Consider the following 20,756-nt stretch of genomic DNA (forward strand, 5'->3'; position numbering starts at 1 on the left):
CCGCTTTCCAGACGAGGCGAAGTGAATCGCGTAACTCAAGAGCCTGCAGTTGTCCACAACAACATCCTCTAGTCTTTGCGATACAGTATATAGACCTGTGAGTGTCGGCTTCGTGCAAAGGCCTGATTAAATCTAAGAAATTGATTTCTTCAAACATCGATTAACCAACATTAGATGACATCTTCACCTGTGGGTGTGGAGTAGAGCCAGTCTTCTAAATAGCTGTTCAGTAGCGGCCCAATATCGTTTGACGGCCTGCAAGGGACCGATCACATCATCGCAACCGGCCACTGACGTTAGGCGAGCCGGCAGGTTCAATCTTCGGAAACATTTCATTGATTCTCTTATTATTCCAAGCAGAATGGTATAGGGCTGCATACATCAACACTTCGACACATCTGAGCTATATCCGATATACTTCCTTTACACGCCTGTCCCTTCCAACGACCAAGCGCAATTGTTTGCCCTTTTCACCCGTGAAAATGCCATCCCGCAATACATCCGTGTACAGCTCGTAGCATGGATAGTCTGAGCAGAACATTAGCAAGATCGATAGACATGGCGCTGAAGGAACCTGTAACTCACAGCCGTTTACGAAGTTGATGACTTGCTCTTGCGACATGCCCGTACCCTTCGAAGCTCTCATTGCTGCCTCCTGCTCCTCACGCCAATGGTATACGTAGAGCGTGTCTTCCGCATCACTATGCCTGTGATTAGCTCAAGCCACCAATCCATACCAACCAAACTTACATGTGAATGAAAGCTCCAAACCTGTCCGTGAAAGCATCATACTCTCGTAGCCTGCGATTCACAAACAACACATCCTCCAACTTGAGCAAGCCTAAACGACCCTTATAGCTGCCATCTCCCTTCTCGGCCTGCGCTTTCGCAGCTTGCCATTTGCTCTCTACTTGTGCATCGCTCAGCGCTCGAAACCCAACGCACCATCCCTCAAACACTATGACCTCAATAGCCTTCTGCCCTTTCGCATTGACAACATGCCATTCACTCTCGGGTCTACGATCTCCAGCACCACTATACTGACTCTTGTCGTAGCTTGGGACTTTGACGTCGGGTCTACGGCTGGACAAAGCTTCGAAGAGCTCCACGCCCGTGGTGACATCGTGTGTTCCCGGGACACCCCGATGCTGGACAAGGGGGTTGTTGGGGTGCGATTTTGCGAGCGCTTCTTGCCGGTCGTGAGGCAGGTATAGGTCGTCTATTGAGAGGACTAGAGTGGGCAGATTGTGTGGTGGTGAGGAGAGTGTCTTGCTAAGAGTTTCGACCTGGAGCAATTAGTGTGCAGCTCTGGGCCACGTTTACAGCAAATCTCGAGAATTGGGAAAACGCAAAGGACATTGATGCCGTGCAACAGAACATCTTGTATCTGAATGTGTTGATGCAGTATACGAAAGTAATGCTTACCTACCAAAGTCGTCTTGCCCGCACCTTGAACGCCATTCAGTCCGAGGAAGAATGGCGCGACGTCCTGACCCTTCCTCTCATGCTCCGCCCTGAGCAACTTCAGGCGCTCGAGAATAAAAGGTATACAGTGCTCGGACTTGTCATCGATGATCTCAGGCATCCTGCTTGCCGATGGAGCTCACGTGTACATCCTTCAAACATGGTGTTCTTCAGCCTTTTGACATGTGAATCGGCTAAACGAATAGGCGTTGTCTTTCGATCGGCAATCGGCTGGGCTGGGTGGTTGGTGCGCGTGACGGCAGCTGACTACGGGTCTCCATTTTTGTGGGCTTCACATGAAAGAGACCGAAAAAGTTGTAGAGACAGAGACTGTATCGTGTTTATGTTGTCGGCATCGCTTCTTCGAAATGCCCGGCCTGTAGAAGTGATGCTTTTTAATGAGTCTCGGTTAGGCTGTGATTATTCCGGAGTTCGAGCGAGCCTCATCGGCAAATCGCTGCTTTCAGAAACAATGACGAGTGCCGCTACAACTCGGCTTCCCAGATGAGCCGAGGTCTCTGTTGCTTCCATCACGCAGCCTCTAGACCACGCGACTGTCCTCGCCCAGCTGTCAGTATTTCTCTCTCCTCCTTCTCCATACGACTTCGAGTCGCATAACTACACTTTCTTTCTGCACAATACCGCCAGCATGGGCAGCGATCAGCTTAGATGGGACGGCCAGACCGTCGTGGTTACCGGCGCCGGTGGTGGGTTAGGAAAAGCATATGCAGTCTTCTTCGGTAGCAGAGGAGCCAATGTGGTCGTCAATGACCTCGGAGGTAGCTTCAAGGGTGAGGGCGGAAGCCAGACAGTAAGTCGAGCCAGTCCGGAATTCAATCTGCGGAGTCTGACAGATGAATGCAGATGGCCGAGAAGGTCGTGCAAGAAATCACACAAGCCGGTGGTAAGGCCGTAGCAAACTACGATTCCGTCGAGAATGGCGACCGAATCATCAAGACAGCCATTGACAACTTCGGCCGCATCGATGTCTTGATCAACAATGCTGGTATCCTCCGAGACATCAGCTTCAAGAACATGAAAGATGAGGACTGGGACCTCATTATGAAGGTGCACGTGATTGGTGCGTACAAGTGCGCAAGAGCTGCATGGCCATATTTCAGGAAACAAAAGTACGGAAGAGTCATCAGCACTGCCTCTGCTGCTGGACTTTTTGGAAGCTTCGGACAATGCAACTATTCTGCTGCCAAGCTTTCCCAAGTCGGTTTCACCGAGACTCTGGCCAAGGAGGGTGCCAAGTACAACATTCTCTGCAACACGATTGCGCCAATTGCTGCCTCCCGATTGACAGCTACTGTTATGCCCAAGGAAGTTCTGGACAACCTGAAGCCGGAGTGGGTTGTGCCGGTTGTCGCTGTCCTTACACACTCATCCAACACCTCGGAAAGCGGAGGCATATTCGAGATTGGTGGCGGCCACGTCTCCAAGTACCGATGGGAACGATCAAAGGGTGCTCTGCTCAAGGCCGACCAATCTTTCACCCCAGGCGCTCTCCTCTCCAAGTGGAAGGATGTTGAGAACTTCAGCGAGCCGCAATACCCAACGGGCCCGAACGACTTCGTAACACTTCTCGAGGAGGCCAACAAGCTCCCAGCAAACCCAAAGGCTCCAGAACTTAACTTCAAGGGCAAGGTGGCCGTCGTCACAGGTGGTGGTGCTGGTCTCGGTCGTGCCTACTGCTTACAATTGGCCAAGTATGGCGCTACAGTTGTGGTCAACGACCTCGCAGATCCGGAACCAGTTGTTCAGGAGATTCAGAAGCTTGGTGGCAAGGCGACCGGCGTTCGTTGCAGTGCCGAGGATGGTGAGAAGGTCGTCGCTGCTGCCATTGACAACTACGGCAGAATCGACATCCTCATCAACAACGCAGGCATTCTCCGCGACAAGTCCTTCCACAACATGGAGGACAAGATGTTCCAGCAAGTCCTGGACGTCCACCTGCGCGGCACCTACAAGGCTTCGAAGGCTGCCTGGCCTTACATGCTTAAGCAGAAGTATGGCCGCATCGTGAACACAACCTCTACATCCGGTATCTACGGCAACTTCGGTCAGGCCAACTATGCTGCCGCGAAGTGTGGAATTCTCGGCTTCTCACGCGCTCTTGCTCGGGAGGGCAAGAAGTACAACATCTTCGTCAACACCATCGCACCGAACGCAGGAACCAACATGACTCGCTCGATCATGCCTGAGGAGATGGTGCAGGCATTCAAGCCAGACTATGTCGTCCCGGTCGTGCTCATCATGCTTTCCGACAAGATGCCAAACGAGCCAACTGGCCGTCTTTTCGAGAGCGGTTCTGGCTGGACTGGCGAGACCAGATGGCAGAGAACTGGAGGTGCCCAATTCCCAATCGATGTCACACTCACACCCGAGGCAGTGAAGGAAGTCTGGGAGTCAAAGATTGCCAACTTCGACGACGGCCGAGCTGACAACCCATCGGACGTGTCGGCTGCAAATGACAAGATCATGGGCAACTTTGAGAACCGGGCCAACAAAGGTGGGAATGCGTCCTCCAGCGAAGACGACTACCTTGCCAAGATCGAATCGGCTAAGAAGGCACAGGCCGACGGAACGGAGTTCGTCTATGATGAACGAGACTGCATCCTCTACAGTGAGTACACGTTCATTCGACACAAAAGCGCAAAGCTAATATGATACGCAGACCTGGGCGTTGGCGCCAAACGCACCGACCTCCCACTCGTCTTCGAAGGTCACGACGACTTCCAAGTCCTTCCGACATTCGGTGTCATTCCACCATTCAATGCGGACGCACCATACTCAATGGGCGATATCGTACCTAACTTTTCACCTAACATGGTGCTCCATGGCGAGCAGTACCTCGAAATTCGCTCCTTCCCGATCCCAACAGAGGCCACACTCGTAGCCTATCCAACGCTTGTTGAGGTCCAAGACAAGGGCAAGTCTGCAGTCGTTGTACAAGGCAGCATCACCAAAGACAAGAACACAGGCAAGGAGATCTTCTACAACGAATCAACAGCCTTCGTGCGTGGTTCCGGTGGCTTCGGCGGCTCTAAGCAAGGCAAAGACCGTGGCGCTGCGAGCAAGGTCCACACGCCTCCCAAGCGCAAGCCAGATGCGGTTGTCGAAGAAAAGACGAGCGAAGACCTCGCTGCTATCTACAGATTATCCGGTGACAGAAATCCTCTCCACATAGACCCAGATTTCGCAAAGGTCGGAGGCTTCGATGTGCCCATCTTGCACGGTCTCTGCTCGTTCGGTATCTCTGGAAAGCACATCCTCCAGACCTTTGGTCCGTTCAAGAACATCAAGGTGCGATTCGCGGGTACCGTGCTTCCTGGGCAGACTCTGGTGACAGAAATGTGGAAGGAGGGCAACACGGTCGTCTTCCAGACCAAAGTGAAAGAGACTGGCAAGCCTGCGATATCTGGTGCAGGTGCGGAGTTGGTTGGGGATGGAAAGTCGAAGCTGTAAATTCTTGGTGCATTTGAGCAACGATGTCTGGGTGGTAGAGGGGGATATGTGTGTATGCTTCACTGTATGAACGATTTTGTACAGCACCTATTGGTATGGCGAAATGAAATACCAGCCATAGAATATTTGGAATTTTGGATTGTGCTGCTCTGCCCGTGCCTCGGTCTCCGTTGGGTGGCTGTCCAGATGTGGGGCCGAGTGCCCCACATAATTTGCTGCCTGAGGTGGAAACACCACAAGACAAGTGTTACGGGTCTCAGGGACAGGGACCACAACGTTGCGATCTACAATACCATTTGTATAATCTCGCAGTCCGCAGTCCGCAGTCGCGCCAGCCGCTGACCCTTGAATCATAGCGGATACGAAGTGCGGGCTCTGCGAGATTTCCATAGACCGTCACTTGCGGTCGGACTTCCACAATGGCGTTGGCACCCAAAAGCGAGTCGCACCGGATATTCGAGAAGCTGAAGCGACGAGACCCAAACAAGATCTGCTTTGACTGCGGTGGCAAGAACCCGACTTGGTCGTCTGTCCCGTTCGGCATTTACCTCTGCCTCGACTGCTCAGCGCATCATCGAAACTTGGGTGTGCATATCTCCTTCGTCAGATCCACCAACCTCGACCAGTGGCAATGGGATCAGTTACGACGCATGAAGTGTGGTGGCAACGAGAGCGCGACCAAATACTTCCAATCACACGGCGGTAGCGCAGCTTTGAACAGCAAAGATCCGAAGACCAAGTACACAAGCAATGCGGCAAACAAGTACAAGGAGGAGCTGGCGCGGAGAGTGGAACAGGATATCAAAAAGTATCCTGACGGAGTGGTCATTGAAGATACGGCGGAAGAAGCAGGCAGCGATACCCACACTCCCGCTGGTGAGCCTGCAGATGACTTCTTCTCGAGCTGGGACAAACCGGCCATCAAGAGACCTTCCAACCCACCTTCACGCACCGGCACGCCTGCCAGTATTGGCCGAACTGCCTCGCCTTTCCTCAACGCCAACCAGAATGGCAATGGTACGGCCCGGCCTAAGTCTCCTCTCAAGCCCGGCGAGGACGCCGCTCCAGCTCCCCCAGTCGCTTCTCGAGCCGTCTCTTCCACTCCCGTTCGAAAGACTGCTGTCGCCAGCAAGCCCAAAGCTAACATTCTGGGAGCGAAAAAGACCAAGCTCGGCGCAAAGAAGGTCGACGCCAGTGCATTGGACTTTGACGAGGCCGAGAAGAAGGCTCGAGAAGAGGAGGAAAGGAAAGCACGACTAGGATATGATCCAGATGAGGAGACAGCTTCAGAAACCCAGAGGAATGCCGCACAGTCTTCCACTGCTGCTACAACTATTCATCAGCCAACACCGGTGAGCCATGGCCGGGTAGGCAGCTTTGGTACCACAACCAAGCCACGCGAGAGGAGTGACAGCGAGATGGAGAGGCTGGGCATGGGTGTAAGAAGACTCGGGTTTGGACAAGTTGGTGGTGGAAAAGCACCCGCTGCCGCACCAAAGCCCATTGCCTTTGGAAGCACGAGCAGAGCTGCACCCGTTGAAGGTAAGACCAAAATTCTAACAACCCTATAATGACTTCAATCCTGACTGAATGTTTAGACGACTCCGAACGCTTCGCACGCGAAAAATTCGGAACACAAAAAGGCATCTCTTCCGACGAATTCTTCGGCCGCGGCACCTTCGACGCCAACGCTCAAGGCGAAGCCAAGCAACGTCTCCAGGGCTTCGAAGGTGCCACATCCATCTCTTCAAACGCCTATTTCGGACGACCCGAAGAAGACGAAGCTGGTCCAGAAGGTTATGGAGATTTGGAAGGCGCGGCGAAAGATTTCGTGCGCAAGTTTGGGGTACAGGCTGGTGATGATATTGAGAATTTGACGAGTATGCTTGGTGAGGGGGCTGTGAAGCTGCAGGGTGCTATTCGGAATTATTTGAATGGATAGGTGGGTGTGAGAGTGGGAGTGAGTGGTTGGGAAGGGCGGGTGGGTGCAGACTACGACAGCGTGTCTTTGATGCTTTGAGTGTGCATTCTTGCGATGAGGAAGGGAAGTGGGCTAGACAGCGTTTCGTCGTTGGTATTGTGAGCACATGTATGAGCGGATTGAACTTTCATATCATTGCAGACCAGCCATTTCCGAGAAGGCTTGAAGATGGCATAGCGCTTCCATTGGAGGTCGTGGGTGATTCTTTGAGAACAAGGGGGAATTGTAGGATCGTTTCGGCTTTACGATGATATGACCAGGATCTGGATCTGCCGGGCTGACATGACATGACCGTGAGCGCACCATCATCATCATCTCTTCCCTCTAGACCTCTTCTGCTTCTTCTCATCCCACTCCTTACTCTACAGTCCGCTGCTCTTGATCCTGAAAGGAGGCTGTATACCGCTGGTTGTGGGCTTTGAGCTCCGTCTACGAATCACGGAACCTCTGCATGTCGTTCCGTGGGCATGCGCACGCAAAGCGCTTTCTTGTTTGTAAGAAAGCTCGCTCGAATTCGAAAAAGACTTGGTCCGCGATTGCTCAGTCTCAATCGATGGCATGGCATGGCATGGCATGGCAGATGAGCAGTCACTCGCGAGGTCGCACCGCTTCGAAGATAGCGAGAGCATCAAACCATCCTTCACCTAGACCCAGGTCAAGTATCAAACATTGAACGACTGTTCTAATGAGGGTAACAACATTTTCATTCGAGCTCATTTCACGTGAAATAATATAATGGTACTAATTCAAATACCTCGCACGGTCGACAGCGATGTGGGCTTCGTTGGCAGGACGACGTCATTCTTGCGCTCAGCTCTGTTCAACGTTCGACGGCGCGAATTGCGCACCTGTTTCTTCCTCGCAGCGCGTCGCAGCATCGCTCCTTATCCATCAAAGCAGCCAAATCGCAAAGCGAGCTGCGCGCCATGAACCAGCACGGCCAATCTGGCGGCGGCGAAGCGCAGGCATACTACCAGGGGCAGCCACAGCAGTACCAAATGGATCAGCAGTACAAGCAGCCCTACCAGCAGCCTCCTCCAAACTATGCTCAGAACTACGGACAGCAACAAAACTATGCCCAACAGGAATATGGAGGCAAGCCATTCACTCAAGCGTTCAAAGTGGACCGCCCCAAGTGGAACGATGTAAGTCGCATAAGCAACCGCGCAGCCTGTGCCGCGCATTGAGACTGATACGCGCCAGATCTGGGCTGGCATCCTCCTGATTCTGGTCTTCGGAGGCTTTGTTGTAGTGTCCGGCTACACACTTTCGGCATATGCGTCGACCGGCAACTTCCAAGGCGGCGGATTCAATGACTCCAGCAACACATTCTCTCTGAACACAAACACCCTCGTACTCTTCGCCTTCATTCTGGTCACCGCTCTAGTCCTGGGATATGCATACGTCAGCCTGGCGCGTCTCTTCACCAAGCAGTTCATATGGATCTCGGGAATCTTGAACATCGTCATGTCGTTCGCGACCGCCATCTACTACTTTTACAGACGCGCCTGGGTCGGAGGTGCACTGTGGCTGGTCGTCGCAGTGTTTAGCATCATCTGCTTCATTTCTTGGATCAAGCGCATTCCTTTCAGTGTGCTCATGTTCCAGACGGCAGTCGACGTATCGCGCAAGCATGGACATGTGTATCTTGTCTCATTCCTGGGAGGCTTGGCCGCGGCTGCTTTCAGCGCTTGGTTCGCGGCGACTCTTGTAGCCGTATACGTGCGTTTCGAGCCAGGCCAGAATCCATCATGTGCTACGAGTGCTGGAGGTGGTGGTAGCTGTAGCTCGGCAACCGTCATCGGACTGCTAATCTACATTACTTTTGCTGGATACTGGATTACCGAATGGCTCAAGAACACGATCCACACCACCATCTCAGGGGTCTATGGAGCTTGGTACTTTGCGCCAAACAACCCATCGACTGGTGCAACCCGAGGAGCAGCGCGTCGCGCCTTGACGTACTCCTTCGGCTCCATCAGCCTGGGCAGTCTGCTGGTAGCGATTCTTGACCTGCTGCGGTTCGCATGCTCGGTGGCTCGGAACCAGGGAGGTACTGGAAACGGTATCGCCGATTGTGCCTTCTGCATCCTGGGGTGCATCCTTGGACTCGTCCAGTGGGCTCTCGAGTTCGTGAACCGTTATGCTTTCAGCTACATGGCATTGTACGGGAAGGCCTACTTCGCTTCAGCCAAAGACACCTGGCGCATGATCAAGGACCGCGGCATTGACGCGCTCATTAATGAGTGTCTTGTTGGTCCGGTCTTGTCTATGGGCTGCTTGTTCGTTGCCGTATGCTGTGCACTTATCGCCTACGTATATCTGGATGTCACCGACCCAGCGTATAACGAAGGCGGCAGCTTCACTGCGGTCATCGTTCTTTACGCATTCCTCATCGGCCTCCAGGTTTCCGGATGCTTTGTCGTGCCATTGAACAGCGGCATCGACACCATTTTCGTTGCAGCTGCTTGGGACCCACAAGTTCTCATGCAGGAGCACCCAGAATTGTACAGCAAGATGATTGCTGTATATCCCCACGTTCAGGTATGTATCCGGCTGGCATTGCGAAATCGCAGTCCAACATTTTCGTCCACGTGTTTCTGGCTAACTTGTCACAGCAAGCTATACATGCATGAACTTGCCGAGGCGAGGCGCGTCCTGGCGGCGTTTAGAGAAGCACATCGCAAAAGCAGAGCACAGCACACATAAATTTGTTTCACAAGTTCCACTCTTGACAGCGAAGGTTCCAAGCTTTTGGAAGTGATAGACAGGATTTCCAACGCTCGACAAAGCGGAAACATGATCCCAGATATGACGAGTCTCGCCAGTACATCAAAAGGCGGTGATGATACGTTTGATCAAACAAGAGGCCCAGAAGCATGCCCTGCGGCTCTGGTCTAGGCTCTTCCCCAATTGGATACGGGGATCCCACTTCCCCCATAGGCAGGGGAGGCTGCATGCTCCGCTCGGAGTCTCTGCGTCTGGTCGGAGCGGTGTACCTGCAGGTGTGCGGGAGTGGAAGATTTACAGTATGTATATATGAAATTATTGAAATGCGCTGAAGGGTTTGAAGGCATCATTGTCACATTTCGTGTTTCGAGCAACTTCCTCATCATTGTGAAGTCATGATTAGCAACTGGCATAATCCTGGTTGCTTGGTGATAGGTTAGGGCCGAGCCTCCCCTCGTTGCATACTGCGTGTCAATGACGATGTGCCCGCCCCACCAAAATGTTTCGTGGCTCGTTTTACGCGGTGTGGGATGGTATGGCATTCTTACGGCTACTAAAGTCAAGATTTGAAGTTATTGACGCGGTATGAGGAAAGGAAGCCTCAGAACTCAGAAGGAGGATGATTGTCTAGAATCTGTTGTAGCTCCAAAGAAACAAAAAAAATTTTGATCTGGTTTGCAAGCGAGCGCGGGACAAGCTCTCTCAACGTTCGGAGGTTTAAGGCTCGATGTACTCTTCACTCCGCCGCTTGCCGATGGCTATAGTTCTCGATTCCTGCCTAGCAGAAATATCTCGGGTATTTTCTTCGGAGTTACTGTGATATCTGTTGATTTTCACACTCGCTTCTTGGCTTGCAGCGATGTGGTCCGCTCACTTACCTCAAGCTAAAAGCGGGCGCTAGTCCTAGCGAGCACCCCACTATCCCAGAGCTGCTGCTCTTGTTTAATCATCTGTTCCACCTTCTTCTTGACTTCGACACTTCACTTCTGCAACCACCGACGTCCTCCTTCACAAACAACAACTTCACACGCTTTTGCAAACCAGGTGAGTCATAACCCTTTCGTGCAATCGTGACGGCAGCGGCAGCGGCAGCAGCAACTCAGACGTGCTGTTGGCATTGACGGCGGCGGCAACGCTGCGACTCAATTGAAGAGCTGTAGCTCACTGATCTTCTAGCTGCCTCATCCTCACCATCGACAGTGAGGAAGTCAACGACTGAACAAATAGTAAGCACTGTTGTCGCTCTTGCCTACCCTATCCCCACCAACTGACGCCTTCCTCCAGAACCACCTACACAGCACACACACTCAACGACACGATGGGTCTCAAGGGTGTCCATTTCGGAGGCGGCAACATCGGCCGTGGCTTCGTCGCCGAGTTCCTTCACAACTCCGGCTTCGAGGTCGTCTTCGTCGATGTGATGGACAGCATCATCAACAAGCTTCAGGAGACCAAGAGCTATGAGGTCACTGAGATTGGCCCAGATGGCGAGTCGAAGTTCACTATCGACAACTACCGCGCCATCAACTCCAAGTACAACATGGAGGACGTTATTCAAGAGATTGCAACTGCCGATACCGTCACTTGTGCTGTCGGCCCAAACATCCTCAAGTTCATCGCCGAGCCAATTGCCAAGGGCATTGAAGCTCGGAAGGACTCCAAGCCACTCGCAGTCATTGCCTGCGAGAACGCCATCGGTGCCACCGACACTCTCCGTGGCTTCATCGAGGGCAAGCTCACCGACTCATCTGCGCTCAGCAAGGCTCGGTTCGCCAATTCGGCTATTGACCGAATTGTGCCAATCCAGGATGACGGCGCAGGTCTGAACGTCAAGATCGAGAAGTTCTACGAGTGGTGCGTCGAGGAGAAGCCATTCGAGGGCAGCCCACCACCAATCAAGGGTGTCCACTACGTCGAAGACCTTCAGCCATACATTGAGCGTAAGCTCTTCACCGTCAACACTGGTCACGCAACCGCCGCCTACTACGGCTACCAGTCAGGCAAGAAGTTCATCCACGAGGTGCTTCAGGACAAGAAGCTCCACGACATCGTGCAGAATACCCTCAAGGAGACTGCCCACCTCATCTGCACCAAGCATGCTCACATCTCCAAGCAAGAGCAGGATAAGTATGTCCAGCAAATCGTCACTCGCATCAGCAACCCTGTGCTGAAGGACAACGTCGAGCGTGTCGGCCGTGCGCCACTTCGCAAGCTTTCTCGCAAGGAGCGCTTCATCGGCCCAGCCGCTCACCTCGCTGAGCAGGGCGATCCCGTCGACAACCTTCTCGGAGGCATCGAGCAGGCTCTTCGCTTCCAGAACGTCGAGGGTGACGACGAGTCGGTGGAATTGGCGAAGATCCTCAAGGAGAACGACGCCAAGACCGCTACGCAGAAGATCACTGGCCTCGAAGAGAGCCACCCACTCTTCGCCAAGGTGCAGGAGAAGGTGGCTCTTGTGCAGGGTGCTTGAGTTTGAGCGTCAAATCCTCCGCGACAGACCAAGGGGCCGAGCATGTGCATTGAAAACCGGCATGGTAGAAGGCTGCAATAGATACGAGCTATGAGACACGAAGTACTGATAAAAGTTGATTCTATAGCACTGGTTGCCAATGGAATGAGTGATTGAGACTGCCTTTTGTAATGGTTGTCATTTTCCGACTTCGCGTCGTGCCTATGATTCCCATTGATGTTTCCTTGGATTGAGAGATTGAAGTGGATTGTGATTGCCCCCTAACGGTCAAGATTCGACATGGCAATTGCCTATGCATGTCCGGACGGGGAATATCGTTGAAGGACTGGACTGCAGATCGGGCGATTCTTTGACGCAGTACATGGGAACAAGAGAAAACAATGGCAATGCCGCTGTCCGAGGCTGAGACTAAGAGCTCTTCGCCTTCTTTGCCGCCGCTTGTGACGTACGCAGAACTAACGCTCCGCTCCGCTCCCCGCCCCCACAACATGCAGTGAAGCCACCGTGCACCTTCATACTTTGTACGGTACCTAGCAGTCCTAAGTAGCATTGCTAACCACATCTTTGTTTGGCCACACAGTCTCGACGGCCCCGAGGCTGAACCCGCACTCCAGTCAGTAGTCGGCGACTTGCTATTGTCAGCCATCGCAACCTGGACTGCCCTCCCAGCGAGGCCGAGCACAAGCATGGCGATTGATCAACATATTCCGTGGGACATCACCACCCCGACCACCATCGTTCTCAGCAGCGCTGACAGTGTGGGTGCACAGATATCCCGAGACGCACGACCTCGCGCGAACAGAGAAAGGCTTCTATCCCGTGCGAATACCTGTATCGTGAGTCCCTCGCCTCACTCCCGCTCCGCATGTAACACGACTAGTCGGGCTAGCAAGACACTGTCCTATGCAGTGGCTAATGCGCAGCGTACAACAGACATTGGCAGTTACGACATTACATCTCCACCCCCGAGCAAGACCATCTCTACTATGCCAGCGGCAACGAAATCTACTGCCTGAACACGGCCACAAAGAAGCGCAAGCACGTGGCCACATTACCCTTCGAAGCACGATGCACCGCGTCAGGATACGGCTATGTATGTGTGGGCGGCGAGGATGAGGGCCATTTTGCAGCCATCAAGCTGGATGGCAGTGGCCCGAGAACACTGGATGTCGACGCGGCCCTGCCTTTGGGTAGCTTCGGACATGCCGTGGGAAGAAGAGCGCCGACTGTGAAAGTGGAGAGGATTGGCGAGGAAATAGTAAACTCCATCTCCATCCACCGCATACAGGACGAAGACGCGCATCTCGACGACATTGTCGCTGTCCTTACAAATAACGACCGAACGGTGCGCATATACAGCCTTCCGCAAGGCCACGAGACCAAATGTGTGGACCTCCCATTTGCCATCAATCACGCCACCATATCGCCAGACGGACAAATGCTGGTTGCTGTGGGCGACTACAACCAGGCCTACTTCTACCGACGAGAAATCTTCGATACCCCACCACAAATACCGAAACCGCATAATCGACTCAACAGTTCGAGTGTACGATGGGAGCGACTGTGCAAAGTCACCTTGCACGCGCAGCCCGAGACGACTGTCGGCTACTTTACGACAGCCTGGTCGCCCAGCGGCTCGCTTGTGGCAGTGGGCAGCGAAGGAGGCTACATCACCGTCATGGACACGGAAATACTGAATGACTCTGCGTGCGACAGCGAGAATCGCGACGAGGCCATTGTGGCTGTGGTACCTGGTTCGCGAGCCGACTTTCCTAGCCCGCATCCTGGCGCCATACGCAGCATGCTGTTCAGCCCCGATCCTTGGGATTTGCTGATCTGGGCAGAAGACCAGGGTCGAATATGCATTGGCGATATGAGAACAGGGTTGAAGAGCAGGCAAATCATACCTCTGGAGATGAAAGAAGAAACGTTGAATAAGATCACGTTCGACGATCTACCGCTGGAGGAGAATGATCCAGCACTGTTATATCCTCCCTCGGTGATACCGCATCTCGACGATCTCGAGGCAGACCTTATGAGGCGGTATCGTATGAGTCCAGACAATGCCACCGCCGTGAACTTTGCTACAGAATATATCGAAGCTCGGCGTGCGCACAGGGCGGCAAGACAAGAGTTGGCGAACAGGACACAAGGCGACCCGGGAGGGTTGACCGCGAGAGAGCAGCAGATACTGGAGACACTACGAACATCACGGCAACGAGAAGAAGCACGGGCAGGTGGACAAATCCCTCGATCTGTCAACTACACAACGCCTGACATATTCACATCAGGCGCACGCGCTTCATCCTCCGCGTTGGCAGCCGCAGAATCCGACTCTGCAAGACCTATTAGCGAAATCCTTAGCTCCGTACAAGACTCCTTTCCGGAACTGAGTAGAACTCACGCAGCTAGTCCTGGACCTCATAATGCTTCATCAGATTCGCTCCCGCCGCTCCATGCGCTGCAAGAAGGAGTCTGGGGATCTGCCGCCAGATCTGGTTTAGGCCGACTGACTGAAAGCTCATCGCGCTTGCCTAGAAGGCGGCAGTCGGTCATACTGAATCCAGCCTCGTCGAACGGCGTAGCTTCGGCATCTGCCAGTACCTCACGACGTGATCAACCTTCAGCGCGGGATGATGAATCCGGCGATGTGAATCCTTGGAGTATCGTCGAAGAACAAATCTCATCCACGGCCAGAGGTCCACTTTTCGAAGGCGCTGCTCGAGCCCAGGCTGCATCTCCAGTCCCTGCCGAGCGCGAGCGAGAACGCCGCGAACGCATCGCAGATAGCCTTCAACAAGGCCTCGAAGAAGGACGGCGGATCGCCAACGCGCAGGCCAGGGTTAGAGAACGCTGGAGCCGTTCGCGCTTAGGTGGTGGTGGCGGTGGTGGTGCCAGTGGCGTGACCATGGCCGAAGCCAGGCGTCTCGCCGCTTTCCCTGAAGGTTACGATGCGCTCCTCCGACGCACGCAAATGCGAGGTTACAGCGGGAGAGAAGTCGGCGTCAGGACTGCTGGTTTGGCGATGAATCCTGATGGCCGCACGCTCTGGGCTGCGTGTGAGGAGGGGATTTTCGAGATTGATGTTCGAACTAAGGCCAGGATGTTTTTGCCGTGTTGTGAGTTGCGGTGATGATGTTCAATGAATGAATGGGTTAATGCGATTTTTTTTTTCTTGAGAGTGGTTGAGTGGTTGATTGATACCCGCGCTGGTATGAAAACCAATGAACGAATGAATGAGTAGATAGATTATGAGGAGGAAGAGGAGTATGTATACATACATGTATTGATAATACATTCCACTTTGAAGCAAGGTATGTATGGCACTTCATTTTCTTTTTCTTTTCCTTGCAGGGAAAAAATCTTACCTACTACCTAGTTACTTAACTATCTTAAATTCCTTTTTTTTCTTCTTCTTCTTCTTCTTCCCCTATATAAAATCTTTTTCGATACTACGCTAAAAAGCCTTCTATAATAATAATAATTATCTATTAGTAGACATTGTCGTCGTCGAAGAAAACTACTAGTATTTTTTTTTTCTTTTCGCCCGAAAAAAAAACCCCCGAAAAGTTTCTTCGGATTGATTTGAAAGTGAAAGTGAAAATAAAAATGAAAATGAACTTTTATCGTTGTTGTTGTAGTGTACTGTTGTTTGTGCGAGCGAGCGAGCGACCTGGTAGTGGTGGATGCTTGTGTGTTCACGAAGAAATCGAAGAGTGTCTTCGAGCTAGTTAGTATTCGCAGATAAACAAGTACGTATATACTCACTCGAAGATGAGCTAGCTTCGATGGATGTTGTTTATATAAGAACAGCTAGCCACAGGGCCTCTGATGTGAGACGAGCGCAGCGCATCTCTGGCTGGTTACCCACTTGAACTCACTCCTCTTCATTCATCCATGATCACATGATCAGCTAAGCATCTAGAGATGATGAAGAAGCTCAATGCAAGCAACAGACTCTGTGGGTGAATATGAAGCGTGATTTTTGATTATTCAAGATCGGAGGAGAGACTTGTGTAATACATAGCAAGAATCCAGCTAAAATACAACATCGCTGCTTCTTACAGGCACCCCGGCCGGCCGTCATATGCATAATTCCCATCTAGGTCTCTCTACGCGCCTCAACAAATGCTTCTCGTGCCAGATACATTAACACATAGAGTGGTGCCTCTACCGCCGCCGCCGCAGATCGGAGCGGAAATGGCAATATCGGTACAAATGTCGCCAAGCGACTCATGGCACCAGAATCCTCGCTTTTGGTAGCTGAGCTCAGCTGGGTATAGACAAAACAGTACATTAAAAAAGGCTAGAAGTTAAGCGCTTCATGGCTTCTTCTTCTCCTCGCCCTGCTGTTGCTCGCCGGTCGGTTGCTCTCCCTGCTGCTGGCCTTCCGATGAGCTCTCAGAGCGGGCCTTGTGGAGCTTGTCGAAGAGAGTGAGGGAAGCAGTCTGGAGCTCGTCGGTCTTGGCCTTGATCTCCTCAGCGCTGGCAGTGCCCTCGCCGGTCTGGTTCTTGGCGATGAACTCGCGGAGAGAGGTGATGTGCTCACGGATCTTGTCGGCCTCGGTCTTGTCCAGGCGGTCCTCAAACTCCTTGAGTGCCTTCTCGGTGTCGTTCACAACGCTGTCCGCACGGTTGGCGGCCTCAATGGCAGCCTTGCGACCCTTGTCGGCATCTGCGTACTTCTCCGCATCGTTGACCATGTTCTGGATCTCCTCGTCAGAGAGACCAGAGCCGCTGGCAATGGTGATGGACTGGTCCTTGTTGGTAGACTTGTCCTTGGCAGCGACGTGGACGATGGAGTCGGCATCGATATCGAAGGTGACCTCGATTTGTGGAACACCACGGTGGGCAGGTGGGATACCGACAAGCTGGAAGTTTCCGAGGAGCTTGTTGTCGCGGACGAGCTCACGCTCACCCTGGTAGACCTTGATCTCGACGGCAGACTGGTAATCAGCAGCAGTTGAGAAGGTCTGCGACTTCTTGGTGGGGATGGTAGTGTTGCGGTTGATCAGACGAGTGAAGACACCGCCGAGAGTCTCAATACCAAGGGAGAGAGGAGTGACATCGAGGAGGAGAAGGTCGGTGACCTCACCAGCAAGTACACCACCCTGGATGGCAGCACCGATGGCGACAGCCTCATCTGGGTTGACAGACTTGGCTGGCTCACGGCCGAAGATGCTCTTCACCGACTCAGTGACCTTTGGCATACGAGTCATACCACCGACGAGGATGACATCCTGGATGTCCTTGGCCTGAAGGTTGGCGTCCTTGAGAGCCTTGCGGACTGGTTCGACGGTTCGGCTGATCAGTGGGTCCACAAGAGACTCAAGCTGGGCTCGAGTAAGCTTGGTGTTGATGTGCTTTGGTCCAGAAGAGTCGGCGGTGATGAAAGGCAGGTTGATGTCGGTCTGGAGGGCAGAGGAAAGCTCAATCTTGGCCTTTTCAGCAGCCTCACGAATACGCTGGATGGCCATGCGGTCGCTGGAGAGGTCAATGCCCTGCTCGCTCTTGAATTGCTGGACGAGGTGGCGGACGAGAGTGATATCAAAGTCCTCGCCACCAAGGTGGGTGTCACCGTTGGTAGACTTGACCTCAAAGACACCGTTGGAGATTTCAAGAATGGAGATATCGAAGGTACCTCCACCGAGATCGTAGACAGCGATGACCTTGTCGTCCCTCTCAAGGCCGTAGGCAAGAGCAGCAGCAGTTGGCTCGTTGATGACACGGTGCACAGTCAGACCAGAGATCTGTCCGGCGTCTTTTGTAGCTTGTCGCTGAGAGTCGTTGAAGTATGCTGGAACAGTGACCACGGCGTTCTTGACGGTCTTTCCGAGGAAAGCCTCAGCAGTCTCTTTCATCTTCCCGAGCACGAAACCACCAATCTGCGAGGGAGAGTATTTCTGGCCCTGAGCCTCCAACCACGCATCTCCGTTGGTGTGCTGGACGATCTTGTATGGCACCTGCTGGATATCGCGCTGCACCTCGGCGTCCTTGAACTTTCGTCCGATGAGACGCTTGGTGGCGAAGAGGGTGTTCTCTGGGTTGACGACGGCCTGGCGCTTCGCTGAGATACCGACGAGTCGCTCGCCATCTTTTGTGAAACCGACGACTGATGGGGTTGTTCGTGCACCTTTGCCTCATGTCAGCCACCATTGCTTCAAGCTCCATCTCTCCGCCTGATGTTTTGGATATGCATACCTTCAGAGTTCTCTATTATTCGTGGTGCCTTGCCCTCCATCACAGCCACTGCAGAGTTGGTGGTACCCAGATCGATACCGATTATGGGACCCTTGACCTTGCCGCTGTCGGCATTTGTGTCCTCCGCATATCCTCTTCGGAATTGCGATGTGAGTGGCGCGCGATATGCTGATGATCGGAGGGTAGATTGTGCGCGCGGGACGGCCTGTATGCGCATCAGTAAATTTTGCTCGCGTGATGGCAACCGATCGCCAAACGTACGCTCCGCAGTCTTGAAGAAAGCATCTTGACTGTATTATGACACTATGATACACACGAGTAAGGAAGCGATGAAGAGACGGGGTGCGCTGGCGGTAGAGGGGTGGAAAGAGATGGTGATGGCGCAAAAGCAGATGGAAAAGAAAGCCAGCCCAGGAGCTCTTCGCTTTGGCTTGTTCATAGATTTTAGCTTTGGGGCCCGTGCGCTACAAGCCGAGCTCCGACTGCCTCCGTGGAATATTCTCGACTTCAACTGTGCTCGCCTCTCTCACACAGATACCTCGCTCACATGACATGCTAGCTATTGGCAAGTGAGGCTGTATATTCACTCAGTGAGCCCGAGCATTAGTCAATGGCAGTGACACTTGGCAGATTCCGAAACAGGACCTCCGACTGATACTGGACCATCAGAGATCGAGACGAAAGCGATCAGAGCGAAAGCTGTAGGGAGCATCGTACAAAAGAGGAAGTCGCTGCGATGAGACCAACAAGAATGCAACTTTCACAGTCATGATGATAGCGAAGACTAGCGCCATTATATCGCTGCGTGCATCATACAAAAGCTGCCAGTGAATGGGCGAAATGTTCACCGCAAAAGCGACCAGGTGTATGTCCGATGCCCATATAACAAACCTCTAGGCCACGGCTGCTTCAGCCTGACGATGTAATCCTTCTGGTGTTCAGCCAATCTCTTAGCATGCTGAGCCGAATAGATCCGATCGCTTACTTCAAAGTTCAGTCATGCACGCTTTCTTTTACAGCTGGAGACAGAATGTAGCCAACTTCTCAACTTAAGCCATCAATCAATCTCCAATCTTCGATTCTCAAACAGTTGCTCACCCAGTTCGACATGGCTCCCATCGACAACTGGTACGACCACAACAAAGCCTTCTGGGACGCATACCACATCGGCCGTCCAAACATCCCCGACTCGTTCTTCAATCGCATCTACGACTACCACAATTCTCACGCCGGGAAATTCGATCTAGTACACGAACCCGGCGCAGGCCTCGGGATCCATTCTTTACGTCTAGCCGAAAAGTTCTCTCGAGTCCTCATCACAGACCCTAGTGACCAGAACATCGAAAGTATCAAGCAAAGACTCTCATCACCACCCACGCAGCAGAATCATGGCGAAAACCTCGAAATCCACAAATCCAAACTAGAAGATATCCCAATTACTCTCCCTCAAACAACCGGAACCGTCGACCTAATTTTCTGCGCAACAATGCTCCACTGGACCTCCATCCTCCCGGCTATGCAATCCATCTCCTCCCAACTCGTCTCACCAACCGGAACCTTCGTCGCCTTCAGCTGCGGAGCCTTACACCTATACGAAAAAAAGATCAACGAAATCTGGATCCCAATCATCCCCTCGGAAACCTCAAAATTCTTCCGCAGAAAATACAACGCTTGCTCGACATCCCAAGAGAAAAAAGCGTTAATAGATTGGGCAATAATCGGTCGTTCAGCTTATGATTCCGTTCTTATCGATCCCGACCTCTTTACAGATGTTCAACGTATAAAATTGAACTATGATACTCCGGGGTTTGATTTGAGGACTGCAACGATTGGGAATTTCGTCGATGATATTTTTCCTTTGGATTTGGAGCCTTTTAGTGAGGTAAAGGAAGGGGAAGATGTTGTGAGGGAAATGTGTGCTGAGGGATGGGAGTTTGAGGGGGGCATTGATGTTTTGAGAGCTGTGGCGGAGACTTTTCCTATTGAGAAGGAGAGCGAGAATTTTAGGACAAGGTGGGCGGAGTTGGAGAGTGTGGTAGGGGATGGGAAGGTTAAGGGTGTTTGGCCGGTGAGTTTGATTATGGCGACGAGGAAGTAACTTCGCGGTTCAATCTGGCTTAGAAGGTAATCATGTTTTCAGCACTGATGTATAGATGTCTGCATCCATGCGCAGTCTTCGCGAACATTTCTCACCTCGAGCTACGTGCGTAGTGTGACACTGTCATGAGTGCTTCCCGCAATAGTAAAGGGTTGATGACATTCGCTTGACAGCGTAGAGTCGACATGGCAATAACGGTGAATTGTGTGCTAGACAGTGCTACTGCAGCCTTCTACGCTGTAATACAAACCAGATGACAACGGCCAAATGGCTTGGAAAATCGTCACGGACATGGCTCTACAGACGATGAGTGTCAGAGGGGTTTGGCGACGAGCCAGCGA

General features: G+C 52.6%; 10 protein-coding genes across 10 annotated transcripts; 7 read left to right on the forward strand and 3 right to left on the reverse strand.

The window, feature by feature from the left end:
- Positions 1–333: 333 nt before the first annotated feature.
- Positions 334–1,634, reverse strand: MYCFIDRAFT_87978 (uncharacterized protein). Its single transcript, XM_007932257.1, has 4 exons — positions 1,430–1,634; positions 751–1,286; positions 586–701; positions 334–528 (listed from the first exon to the last, which is right to left on the reverse strand). The coding sequence occupies exons 1-4, from the start codon at positions 1,583–1,585 to the stop codon at positions 404–406; spliced, it is 933 nt and encodes a 310-aa protein (XP_007930448.1). The 5' UTR covers positions 1,586–1,634; the 3' UTR covers positions 334–403.
- Positions 1,635–2,062: 428 nt separating this feature from the next.
- On the forward strand, positions 2,063–5,079 carry MYCFIDRAFT_58795 (uncharacterized protein). Its single transcript, XM_007931582.1, has 3 exons — positions 2,063–2,275; positions 2,329–4,093; positions 4,145–5,079. The coding sequence occupies exons 1-3, from the start codon at positions 2,114–2,116 to the stop codon at positions 4,933–4,935; spliced, it is 2,718 nt and encodes a 905-aa protein (XP_007929773.1). The 5' UTR covers positions 2,063–2,113; the 3' UTR covers positions 4,936–5,079.
- Positions 5,080–5,262: 183 nt separating this feature from the next.
- MYCFIDRAFT_87981 (uncharacterized protein) lies at positions 5,263–7,045 on the forward strand. The gene is made up of 2 exons (XM_007932258.1): positions 5,263–6,477; positions 6,534–7,045. Exons 1-2 carry the CDS (start codon positions 5,355–5,357, stop codon positions 6,875–6,877), a joined length of 1,467 nt encoding a protein of 488 aa, XP_007930449.1. The 5' UTR covers positions 5,263–5,354; the 3' UTR covers positions 6,878–7,045.
- Positions 7,046–7,842: 797 nt separating this feature from the next.
- Positions 7,843–9,552, forward strand: MYCFIDRAFT_81297 (uncharacterized protein; the record flags this gene model as incomplete). Its single annotated transcript, XM_007932259.1, has 3 exons — positions 7,843–8,061; positions 8,120–9,460; positions 9,535–9,552. The coding sequence occupies 3 exons, from the start codon at positions 7,843–7,845 to the stop codon at positions 9,550–9,552; spliced, it is 1,578 nt and encodes a 525-aa protein (XP_007930450.1).
- Positions 9,553–10,655: 1,103 nt separating this feature from the next.
- On the forward strand, positions 10,656–12,303 carry MYCFIDRAFT_58800 (uncharacterized protein). The gene is made up of 3 exons (XM_007931583.1): positions 10,656–10,690; positions 10,823–10,872; positions 10,931–12,303. Exon 3 carries the CDS (start codon positions 10,965–10,967, stop codon positions 12,114–12,116), a length of 1,152 nt encoding a protein of 383 aa, XP_007929774.1. The 5' UTR covers positions 10,656–10,690; positions 10,823–10,872; positions 10,931–10,964; the 3' UTR covers positions 12,117–12,303.
- A 747-nt stretch (positions 12,304–13,050) lies between these two features.
- Positions 13,051–14,388, forward strand: MYCFIDRAFT_96726 (uncharacterized protein; the record flags this gene model as incomplete). Its single annotated transcript, XM_007932260.1, has 1 exon — positions 13,051–14,388. A coding segment is annotated over one exon (1,338 nt), but the record flags the coding sequence as incomplete, so codon positions are not given.
- Positions 14,389–14,807: 419 nt separating this feature from the next.
- Positions 14,808–15,405, forward strand: MYCFIDRAFT_212323 (uncharacterized protein). The gene has a single exon (XM_007932261.1). It carries the CDS (start codon positions 15,025–15,027, stop codon positions 15,247–15,249), a length of 225 nt encoding a protein of 74 aa, XP_007930452.1. The 5' UTR covers positions 14,808–15,024; the 3' UTR covers positions 15,250–15,405.
- Positions 15,272–16,218, reverse strand: MYCFIDRAFT_178372 (uncharacterized protein; the record flags this gene model as incomplete). Its single annotated transcript, XM_007932262.1, has 8 exons — positions 15,272–15,457; positions 15,677–15,736; positions 15,763–15,843; positions 15,885–15,895; positions 15,938–15,996; positions 16,022–16,029; positions 16,075–16,154; positions 16,188–16,218. The coding sequence occupies 8 exons, from the start codon at positions 16,216–16,218 to the stop codon at positions 15,272–15,274; spliced, it is 516 nt and encodes a 171-aa protein (XP_007930453.1).
- MYCFIDRAFT_58803 (uncharacterized protein) lies at positions 16,084–18,698 on the reverse strand. Its single transcript, XM_007931584.1, has 3 exons — positions 18,579–18,698; positions 18,318–18,522; positions 16,084–18,249 (listed from the first exon to the last, which is right to left on the reverse strand). The coding sequence occupies exons 1-3, from the start codon at positions 18,600–18,602 to the stop codon at positions 16,439–16,441; spliced, it is 2,040 nt and encodes a 679-aa protein (XP_007929775.1). The 5' UTR covers positions 18,603–18,698; the 3' UTR covers positions 16,084–16,438.
- Positions 18,699–19,425: 727 nt separating this feature from the next.
- On the forward strand, positions 19,426–20,415 carry MYCFIDRAFT_199481 (uncharacterized protein; the record flags this gene model as incomplete). The annotated part of the gene is made up of 1 exon (XM_007932263.1): positions 19,426–20,415. One exon carries the CDS (start codon positions 19,426–19,428, stop codon positions 20,413–20,415), a length of 990 nt encoding a protein of 329 aa, XP_007930454.1.
- Positions 20,416–20,756: the final 341 nt, after the last annotated feature.

Source organism: Pseudocercospora fijiensis (genome assembly GCF_000340215.1).
Source record: "Pseudocercospora fijiensis CIRAD86 unplaced genomic scaffold MYCFIscaffold_8, whole genome shotgun sequence".
Lineage (NCBI taxonomy): Eukaryota > Fungi > Ascomycota > Dothideomycetes > Mycosphaerellales > Mycosphaerellaceae > Pseudocercospora > Pseudocercospora fijiensis.